Below are 11,291 nucleotides of genomic sequence, written 5' to 3'. Positions count from 1 at the left end.
AAAACCATCAATTTGATTGAGGCACCAGCCCGAAAAAATAGCCAACAAAAAAAAGATCCGAATGGTGGTTTGTTTGACCATTGGGAAAAAAATTTCCTCAAAGTCCACATTGGATGGTTGATGATAGCCCTTTGCTACTAAACGTGTTTTATATTCCTTAATGTTGCCATTTACTTTCCTCTTGAGTTTCAACCCCTAGTTAGAGCATCTCCAAGAATAATAATTAAAATAGAGTACAATTTTTTATTTTAGCTACTTTTTTTTTTTTTATATATATTCTCTTAAACATATTCTCTATTCTACTATTTACTTGCATTTAAATATTATTTTATGTGAAAAAAAGTGTAAAAAAAAAATAGGGAGAGAAAGAGAAAAAAGAAAAGGGAAAGAGAAAATAATAAAAAAAAACTCTTTAATTGTAGTGTAAATAGTGAATAAACAGAATAGCCTATTTACTATTAATCTAATTAAAAGGAATAAATCTATTTTACTTATTCGGCTAAAAACGAAAAATGGCTCATAATAGTCAAATTTAACTATTATAAATTATTTGCCTAATCTATTGAAGATGCTCTTACAACCAATCAAATGGCGCGAGACGTAAATTTGATGTCAACGAAGAATCACGTGGAAGAGAACGTGCATAAGGAAAGCTTGTTTCATCATACACGAAAATTACAATTGGACCTTGAAGATTACAATTAATGTAACGTATACAAAAGAGAAGAGATAGAAGTGTACAATTGTAACGTATACAAACACGAAGACTACAGTTTATTCGCTATCACTGTCTTCACAATTGTTATCTGCAGAGGAGTTGTCAAGTATCACCGAGATCTTCTGGTAGTCTACCTATATAGCATGAGACAGCCAATTCAACGACCGCCTCTCAGGATTGAATCAGTGCTAGACATGGAAGGAGCAGAAGCCTGGGAAAAAGGAACTGACATGAAATCAGATGATTCATTACTTGTAAATGCACCAAAATAAGCACTGTAATATGGTAATTCCCGCAGATCAGCATCACCATCCAAAAACTGCACCACTTGCTTCATGCTAGGCCTACAAGCTGGTATTGCATGTGAGCAAAATAGGCCTAGTTTCAAAACCATTTCCATTTCCTCCACCACATAATTACCTTCCAATCTGGGATCACTAGTGTCAAGGATAGCTCCTCTTCTACAGCACTCAGTGACCCAATCAACCAAAAACACCTGTTCAAGCAGTCCCTCAGCCTGTAGCTCTATAGGCCTTCTTCCACAAGCCACTTCGAGCAAGAAAGCCCCAAAAGCATAGACATCACTGCAAGTGGTCGCCCTCCCTGTTCTAGTAAGCTCCGGAGCCAAATAACCTACAGTCCCAACCACACGGGTGGTTTGGGGATTAGTACCATGGTCGTATAATTTCGCAAGGCCGAAATCTCCCAGCCTTCCATTTAATCCAGCATCCAAAAGAACATTGCTTGCTTTTACATCTCGGTGTAGAACAACCTGTTCCCACTCTTCATGGAGGTAAAGAAGGCCAGATGCTACTCCTTTGATTATTCGAAATCGTTGAACCCAGTTAAGGTTTGTTTTTTCATTGCTATATAAGAACCTGTCAAGGCTTCCGTTGGGCATATAATCATACACCAAGAGGAGTTCTCCCCTTCGCCGGCAATAACCCAAGAGCTGCACCAAGTTCCTATGCCTCATTCTTCCCATGCTAATGATCTCAGCCACAAATTCCTTCATCCCTTGTTTGGAATCATGGGAGATTCTCTTTACTGCAATTTGTACATTAGACGAACGAAGTGTTCCAATATAAACCTTTCCAAAACCTCCTTCTCCAAGAAGCTCTGTGTCTTTGAAACCTTTGGTTGCTTTGTGGAGATTCTTATAGCTGAACCTGTGGGGGCCATACTCCTCTTCCCAATCTTCTCGTATTTCTTCATATTTCTTCCTCCTCAAAATGTAAGCAGCTCCGATGACGGTTATCAGCACAAGTGTTACTGCTATGAGGACAGTCATGATCATTAGGCTTGGTTTATCTTTCCTTTTCCTCTCTCGGGGAAGTGGAGGAAGGCTTGAAACACCAAGGCTTTGTGATGGTCCACTTTTATTAAAGCTCCATCCAAGAATGTAGTGGTCACTTGCAAGTGTACCTGTCGCTGAAGAGAAACCAACATACATGGATTCCAAGAGAATTTGAGACAGGTCGATGTGTGTTGACAAGAGAGGCCTGTTTGGTTTTGGGATTGTGGTTGGGGCAAGAGTTACATTCAGTAACTTTTCAGCTTCATCATAGTCTATCCAAAGATGCATTGGATTCCCACTCATGAGATCCAAGTTTATATTCTTCCCTTCTTTATTGGAGAAATACATTGCAGGAGCTGATGCAACTGACTTCATGCCGTTCACATCGATTCCCACATGATTCATTGTAATATCTCCAAATTCAGGGTCTGAAACAGTGTCAAGCTCAATGGCCAAGATGTGGTTTGTAGAAAGGCCGTTATTTGAATTATTGAAGAGGCCCAGATAACGGTTTAATAGAGCATGGGAGAAGTCTCTAGAGGGACTGATGGTGAAGGAAATGTCGTGACCACCAAGGTTTTTCACTTCAGGAACAATGGCAAACACAAAGTTGGTAGAAAATGAAAGAGATGAAGTTAGATCGGATGAAGTTGTGTTGAATTTCATTGGGAAGTGACAGAAAGCACGACCAACTTCTTGGCGTGAAAGGTTGGTTAGCTGCAATAGACCATTGCTGTGGATTTCTGCGATTCCATCAAGACGCACATTGGCTTGATCGTGGAAGCCATTGTAGATGAACTGGTTTACATCCTGAGTAAGGGCCAAGGGAATGTAGGAAACATAGACAAGTATCAGAAAATGAAGTGATCTAAGAACTACTGCCATTGGAAAAAGAGGGAAAGTTTGTGAGAACTTGGAATTTTGATTGGAAAAGTCGTTTTACTCACCACCGGGCGCCCTGTTGCCAAAAAAACGTGAACCGCGTACAAAACAGGCGATATGCACCACCCTTGCCGACTGCTACGTTGACCATGATTTTTTTTTGAAATATTCATTCCAAGGTTAATTGACCTTCAAAGGCTAGGAGGACCGGCATTTATTGAAACCAACAAAGCATTTATATTTTTTTAAAACTACGTACGATAGAAAATTTATTTTTCCTGAACTACGTACCTTCTTGAATAGTCTTTGCCCATACCTTAATTCGGAATAAAGTCAATCAAATAGAAGAAAAATTCCAGTGCCAATATGTGTATACACATGCGGGACCCATATAAATACTCAAACAATATTAACTGTGTAAAACATCAATTTGCATTACAAATTTACAATGAATTATTGGTAGCAATTTCATTTGGTAGCTATCTATAGGCAGTCGCTTAATTGCATGTTAATCTCGGAAAATATATTTCATTCAGGGGTGTAGACGACGTACCTTCAGTGAATTTTCGTCCGCGTGATAAAAGAAAGAAAGGGAAGTTTTGGATGCTGGTTTCATGCGAAAATTCAACCTGCATGCATGGGCTTTCATTGTGCCCAAAATATCAAGGCGATATAATTGGCATCATTTGCCAAGTGTCTCTTTTTTTTTTTTCTTTTTTTTTTTTTTTTTTGGGAGAAGGGATCATTTAAATAAGATACTGTATTAAATTAACTTCTTTTAGTCCTGTCATCTTCATCTACTTGCAATATATGTATGTCAAAAAAGACAAAAGGAGAGTAGTTGGAAATCCTAGAGATATGACCTCTTCTTTTCAAATAGAATGTTATTTAGCAAAATTATCGTTAGTTGAGTGGTCTAAATTAATATCATTGGTCAACAAAATCGATTATATATAGGATCCGTCTTTTATAGGTATATTATATATTGCTATAATATCTTCTACGTACCCATGAAAAGAATATTACAAAACATAAACAAATAATGTGATAGATATATTCTATGGCGTCTAGAATCTGCTTATCCTTCAATTCCAAGAGTCCATTCTCACCTTGAAAGTGATTCTCTCTTTTGTTCAGAGTTACTGCGGAGCATATCTGCTCCTTGATCCAAGAACACAAAGAAGGTGATCTTCATCGATCGTTTTATCGAAGTCGTCGTCAGTGCACACTATTGTGCCGAAGATCTCATATGCAAAAGACGATTCAGTGGTCCAACCATTGGATTACTTCATGAACCACCATCAAGACAACCCTCTCTTTAATTAGCCTTTAATTTTGTCAAAAAAACTATGGGACCAGATCATTTTGGATCTATTTCTTTGACTATTATATATGATTGTATTGGAGTGTTTGTTGGGGTGTTTGTTGGGGTCTCTCACCCCTTGCTATTGTAGTTTTATTTTTTATTAATATTATCCTTATCTTACTTAGAGAAATAAAAAAGCAAAATAACAAAAAACAATTTTTTTTTTTTTTTGGTATTTTTAGGTGAGAAACATTACTTACTGTGGTGAAGAGAAAAACATCATCTCTTTCTTGCGGACCCTACATCGGATTATGACAACGCATATTCGGCTTCAGCTTCTTTCGGATGATTGCTATTGATTCCAAGTGGGGGTTTAGATAGAATCGTCTTAATCTGTGCTCATTTTGCTTTTGTAATCGCCTTGTGCAGCCCTTTGAGATGATCAAGTCATTTGTTTGAGCTATTTCTTATGTATTGTAATTTTTATACATTATTTTAGTTTATGTTGGGTCTATTGTTGAGAAGCCCATCCTATTTTTTGTTTTAAGGATTATTCACTTCTTTTTTCTTTCGAATAAAGAAAATGAATGATCCTTCTTTTAACTCTTTTCTTATTCAATTATTAAAAAAAAAAACCAAGAAAATTGAGGTTGGGGAACGAAATAAGGGGATCTTTTCCACCGTTGATCTCAATAGAAGAAAAAAAGAAGAAGAGGAATTGGAAATTTTTTCAGACACTAATTAAGTTTGAAGCCGCCTACTTTACAGTGTACGTGGTGGACACGAAAATCGGCGCGCACTCCATCTTCCAATAAACAGCAGGTGCTTGCGAATATCAGCAATGATGGGAAAAAAGAATCCCCCTTCCAGTAATACAGAATTACAGCCCTCCGAGGTAGCCAATCGGACTGCAAGAAGTGTCGCTTGAGCTGCCCCTAACATCCACTGAATGCAGCTTTCGGTTAATGGCTGAGATAATGTTGCCATTGGAGTTACTTAGCACAACTGCTGCAACATCAAAATTAGCCTTAACCGATCTCGCGCAGGGGAGGGGTGGCTAAGGAACCGAGAGTGGAAAAGAGAGTAACGTTAGAAGTTTCTTTTGTGTCACTTTAAAAATGAGGTGATTTTTAAAATTTTGATCGAAATAATTTCAGAACAGACAGATGATAATTGTAACGACATTTGTGACTTAGATTTTGCCATACATGTCAAGTAAGTGAAATCTGAGCTAGGGTCCAAAATAGTAGATATCACCTCAACTAAATCATTAACCGCTTCTTCTATAATTGACTAGTGAGATGTGGAGCATTGATTTGATAATCAATCACCAATTAATGGTGAGATCAATTAATATGGAAATCGATAAAGATCATGCTGTCTAAAGATTTTCTACCATTTCATAGAAATGGTAAATTTTCAAATTACTTGAATTCACGTAGTTTTTTGCATTAAACAATTTGAAAAATGCTACCTAATAAAAATATGATATATTATTAATGAGAATTAAATATATTTTCATTAGATTCTTGTGTTTTATTTTGTAAAAAGGTCTTGAGAAAATATATATATATATATATATATATATTTTGGTGTACTAAAGAAGAAGTCTCTTTAAAAGTGAAGAAAAAATCTTTTGGCAGAATTTTTTTTATACCTCGGTAAATTTTCATGCCATTTGGCATAAGCAACAACCTAAATTTACATAATTTTAGAATCTATCATTTTTTTTTTAAAATTGTAGTGAATCTCGATCCTATGCCACTATGACTGTTTTACTACAAACGTGGCCATGTGGGGATGAAGGAATGCGATATGTTGTGCTCGTGTAGCACTTTTAGGCTTGTGTTTAAGGGTGTGTCATAGGCTCGGACTATCGACTTTCAATATTCAGCTGATGCTAGTGATCCATTCGACAAGTACTCCATTTTTTAGATCAGGATCGTCTACAATTATTTATCTGAATTTGACAGAATTTGAGTAGGTGATTGTAGAAGACCACTTATGGGACTCACCTGACCGAATAAATGGTTTGATAACCCAATTTTTATTTGGTCAGGTAGGTCCTATAAGTAGTGTATTATAATCACTTACCTAAATTTTCTCAAATTTAAACAAATAATTATATACCATCATAATATGAAATTTCCATTTTTCATGCAAAGGCTGATTGAGCTTACTTATATCCACTCCATTTAGTTTGAAAAACGTGTCAGATTAAAAATTGTGTAAAGTTCTTATTCTCTCTCTAAATCATATTAATTGTGTAAAATTCTATTGATCATTAATTTCGTGAAAATACAATACTTTATTCATGTTTTCTGAAACGGAAATAGTCATTAATATGGTCTTGTATTTTTTTTAATATAATCTTATTTATTTGAATTTGAAAAAATTTGAACAAATGCTTATGAGAGATCATTTATAAAACTTACATGATCAGATAAAAATTGAGCTGTCTAATCACTTATCCGGTCAAATTGATCTTCTAAGTGGTATCTTATAGGGATAATTATACTTAACCCCCCTAATTTATCCACGATGTGGCGATTTACCTCCCAATGTACCAAAATTGGTACATGATCCCCCCGAACTTGCCAACGTGTGGCAAAATCAACCTTCCGTCCAATCGACCGTTCGTTTGGACGGAAAATCGGTCACGTGCAAGTCACGTGATCGTTTAAGACAAAGACCTTCCCCAAGTCACGTGACCGATTTTCCGTCCAAACGAACGGTCGATTGGACAGAAGGTTGATTTTGCCACACGTTGGCAAGTTCGGGGGTGTCATGTACCAATTTTAGTACATTGGGGGGTAAATCGCCACACCGTGGATAAATCAGGGGGTTAAATGTAATTATCCCTATCTTATAATCACATGCACGAATTCTCTCAAATTCAAACAAATAATTTGAGATAATCCTTAACCCATATTTTTAGGTGTCAATCATTACTTTTGTGATAACCCAATTTCCTCCGTTGTTTCAATGTGATAATTGTTCAGCACCTCAATCTAGCTTTTCATTACCGTCCAGATTAGTTTCTTAAATAATTTTGGTGACTGAAAGGAAAAAAAAAAAAAAAAATCCTAGTTTAAGAGTGCATTTGTCATTGAAATTTAAAATTAAATTACAAAAAATGTTTGTTTGAGAGTACGTTTTTAAAAATTTATAATTGGAACACGTATAAAACCTTTGTTTTCAAATCGCAAATAAAATTGTTGTGTTTTTAAAACGTTAAAGTATAATTTTAAAGGTTAAATTATATTTTAATATATATTTAACTACATTTTAAAAAAAAAAAAAAAAAAAAAAAAGAAAAAAAAAGAAAAAAAAAAGCCTTTTTAAATTACAAATTTTATAATCGTTATTTTTAAATATCACGTTACGTATCCGAACCGGAGAAAATAAATATCAACTAAACGGAACGGTCGCTTTTGTCCATAATTGACCACCGGTTGCCTCCAAGACTGCCACGTTTCAGTAAGCCAATCCGAAATTTGTGGCCGTTAGGAATCCATAAACCAAAGGGATCAGCTTCTCCAATTTCTTCAAACACTTAAAAGCTCTTCAATAACTGAATCATAAAGCCCCGATCAGCGGTTTCAAACTTCAATTACTTTGATCACAGCCACCAGCAATCCATGGCTGCCACGGTTTCAACTGTCGGAACTGTTAACAGAACTCCGGTACTATGTTTTCCCGCCATTTTTTACTTTTCTCGTTTTTCTTTGAAAAACTGCTATTAATTCTACTCTCTTTAGCTTTATTCCCCAAAATTTATTGTAGATCGAAGATCTCAAATGGGTCCTTTAGGTATTGGCTAATGCTTGAAACTGAAGCATTTTGACATATATATATTGTTCTTAGACCTGGGTCTGTTTAGATATGTTGCAACTTGGTCAGTTTGAATGTGAATCAGAAGAAAATGAAACCATATACGTACTTATAAATGTTCATATATAATAAATTTGTATTCAATCTATCTCACGTTTGAAATTATATCTGGGACTATGTTGTTGAATTATGTGGTTTGTTGGTTCTAAAGGAGATCGATTAATTGTCTGTGACGCAGTTGAGCTTGAGCAGCTCTGGTTCTGGAGGCTTGGCCCCGAGCTCAGCCTTCCTGGGCAGCAGTTTAAAGAAGGTGAGCTCAAGGTTCACCTACCCGAAAATTGCGTCTGGAAATCTTAAGGTTGTTGCTGAAATCGATGAAGGAAAGCAAACCTCCAAGGACAAGTGGAAAGGCCTTGCCTATGATATCTCTGATGACCAGCAAGACATCACCAGAGGAAAGGGGATGGTTGATTCCCTCTTCCAAGCTCCCATGGGGAGTGGAACACACGATGCTGTGCTGAGCTCATACGAATACCTCAGCACCGGACTTCGCCAGTAAGCAACAAACAATCAAATATAAAGAATTCCTTATTTATGATGGGACTAATTTATTCATGCTAGTGTGACCAATTATCTTTCAGGTACAACATGGATAACACCAAGGACGGTTTCTACATAGCTCCAGCTTTCATGGACAAGCTTGTGGTTCACATCACTAAAAACTTCATGACCCTGCCTAACATCAAGGTTAGTGACTGAATTCTCGTATAACATAGAAAGTTCTTATTGTTAAAAGGGTTTTCAAAATCAGTATATATATATATATATATATATTGTTTTTTAATTTCAAAACCTTTTGAAGTTTTAAAATGAGTGTCTCTCTCTTGCTAGAATAGAAACTCTTAAGGATATTCTGGTTTGGTTGCGTATCCCGGGTTATAGTACATATCAATTGATCAAAATTTGTGGAGTCAAATAACTTTTTAAGGAAAGTGACTCTGTAACATACTTTAAGAGCATTTAATTTTATGTTTCATATTTTCTGCACTAACACTTATATCTAAAAGCTTGGATGATTATATATCTTGAATGTTCATTTTAGGTTCCTCTGATTCTGGGTATTTGGGGAGGCAAAGGTCAGGGTAAATCTTTCCAGTGTGAGCTTGTGTTTGCCAAGATGGGAATTAAGTGAGCTTACATCAGAATGCTTTCAGAATTCATTATTATAATATCCATGCTGCAACAAAAAAAATATGCTTTCTTCCTGAAATTTTATTGCTTGGTCATCAAAATTTCAGCCCCATCATGATGAGTGCCGGAGAACTGGAAAGTGGGAATGCCGGAGAGCCGGCAAAATTAATCAGGCAAAGGTATCGGGAGGCAGCTGACATCATTAGGAAGGGGAAAATGTGTTGCCTCTTTATCAATGATCTTGATGCAGGTGCGGGCAGAATGGGTGGAACTACCCAATACACTGTGAACAACCAAATGGTGAATGCTACCCTTATGAACATTGCTGATAACCCAACAAATGTCCAGCTTCCGGGCATGTACAACAAGGAGGACAATCCCCGCGTTCCGATCATCGTCACCGGCAATGACTTCTCCACATTGTATGCTCCTCTCATTCGTGATGGCCGTATGGAGAAATTCTACTGGGCTCCAACTCGGGAAGACCGGATTGGTGTTTGCTTAGGTATCTTCAGGAGTGACAATGTTGCCCAGGAGGATGTCGTCAAGATTGTTGATACATTCCCCGGCCAATCTATAGGTAAGAATGTTAAAAGAGTTTTCAAAATTAGCATATATATGGTTTGGGAGTATTTTTAGGGTTAAAGAGTCTTAGAAGAAGAGTCCAACATAGGAAAAAATGAAATTAAAGTATTTATTTATAAGGCCCAACTCACACAAAGCTATTGCTTTAAAGCGGGCAATAATTGGGTGTATGCACTTGTTGGCAATGGGGCTTAATTTTTGGACGGTTACAATCATACGATATGATGATTTCAGTTATTTAATGTTAATTGCATAATTGACACCATAAATGAGTCCACTGCAAACCAGTTTCAGATACAAAAAAAATTTCTCTTCTTGGTTTCGTTTTGTGCAAAATGCAACCAAGCTACTTATTTTTTTTCGGTTCCATTGTATCTTGGAGAAGTGTTTGCTGTAAACTAATGCATACCAATTCATTAGAACTGGTGGGGGGGCAAATAGTTTCTTAAGAAAAGTGACTCATAACGCACCTTAGGAGCATTTAATTTCCTATTTTCAATTTCTGCACTAACAAGAAATGCATGTTGGAATAAAAGAAACAAGCATTTTCATATAGTTAATCTGCCATCCTGCAGACTTCTTCGGTGCCATAAGAGCTCGAGTTTACGATGATGAAGTGAGGAAGTGGATATCAGGCGTTGGAGTTGACACCATCGGAAAGAAGCTTGTTAACTCAAAAGAGGGTCCCCCAACCTTCGAGCAGCCCAAAATGACTATTGAAAAGCTCCTAGAGTATGGAACCATGCTTGTCCAGGAGCAGGACAATGTGAAGAGAGTTCAATTGGCAGACAAGTACTTGAGTCAAGCAGCTCTTGGAGATGCAAACGAGGATTCGATCAAGCGGGGAACTTTCTATGGTTAGCACCTCTCGTCATTATGTTAAAGTATTGATTAAATGATTAAATTTGTTTCTTTTAATTAGCTTTAAGCTTTTGGGACATTGTCGAATGCATGCCGAGTTCTAAACTTTGATTGATTGCTAAATTGCAGGCAAGGCAGCCCAACAAATTAATGTGCCCGTCCCTGAAGGTTGCACCGATCCATCTGCAAGTAACTTTGATCCAACAGCTAGGAGCGACAACGGCAGTTGCCAGTATTGAGCCTAAGCCATTTCTAGCCTTCGACATGCTAGGCTATATAAATGCTGTACGAGGGTGGGAGATCTATTGATTTCCAGTATTGCTTGCTTTCTCAATACGAGGAAGTATTCCTAATTTTGTTGTATTTAACATATAATTTTACCTTAATCGGTACTTTGTTTTACATATTATGCTTTATTTGTTTTTGCATAAAATGATTTCTGAAAAATGATTTCGGCATTTTCCGGTATTTGGTAGGAGCGAAAATAATAGTTAACCGGAAGATGATTTTTGTTTAACAAAAATTGCTTAGTAAATTTCGGAAAATGAAAAGCGTAAATCGTTTTCCGAAGACGCCAGACGCGGTCGATCTATTTTAAACGACACAGTCGACCTTCA

General features: G+C 36.7%; 2 protein-coding genes across 2 annotated transcripts; one reads left to right on the top strand and one right to left on the bottom strand.

Moving 5' to 3' along the window:
- Window positions 1-875: 875 nt before the first annotated feature.
- Window positions 876-2,900, bottom strand: LOC133878368 (L-type lectin-domain containing receptor kinase IV.2-like). Its single transcript, XM_062316911.1, has one exon. It carries the CDS (start codon window positions 2,898-2,900, stop codon window positions 876-878), a length of 2,025 nt encoding a protein of 674 aa, XP_062172895.1.
- Window positions 2,901-7,730: 4,830 nt separating this feature from the next.
- Window positions 7,731-11,078, top strand: LOC133878343 (ribulose bisphosphate carboxylase/oxygenase activase, chloroplastic-like). The gene is made up of 7 exons (XM_062316868.1): window positions 7,731-7,889; window positions 8,276-8,592; window positions 8,679-8,784; window positions 9,140-9,225; window positions 9,336-9,808; window positions 10,389-10,670; window positions 10,804-11,078. Exons 1-7 carry the CDS (start codon window positions 7,845-7,847, stop codon window positions 10,911-10,913), a joined length of 1,419 nt encoding a protein of 472 aa, XP_062172852.1. The 5' UTR covers window positions 7,731-7,844; the 3' UTR covers window positions 10,914-11,078.
- The last annotated feature ends 213 nt before the right edge of the window (window positions 11,079-11,291 follow it).

Source organism: Alnus glutinosa, chromosome 9, assembly GCF_958979055.1.
Source record: "Alnus glutinosa chromosome 9, dhAlnGlut1.1, whole genome shotgun sequence".
Classification (NCBI taxonomy): domain Eukaryota; kingdom Viridiplantae; phylum Streptophyta; class Magnoliopsida; order Fagales; family Betulaceae; genus Alnus; species Alnus glutinosa.
The sequence above is the reverse complement of the archived record's forward strand: the minus strand, read 5'-3'. Positions and strand labels throughout refer to the sequence as shown.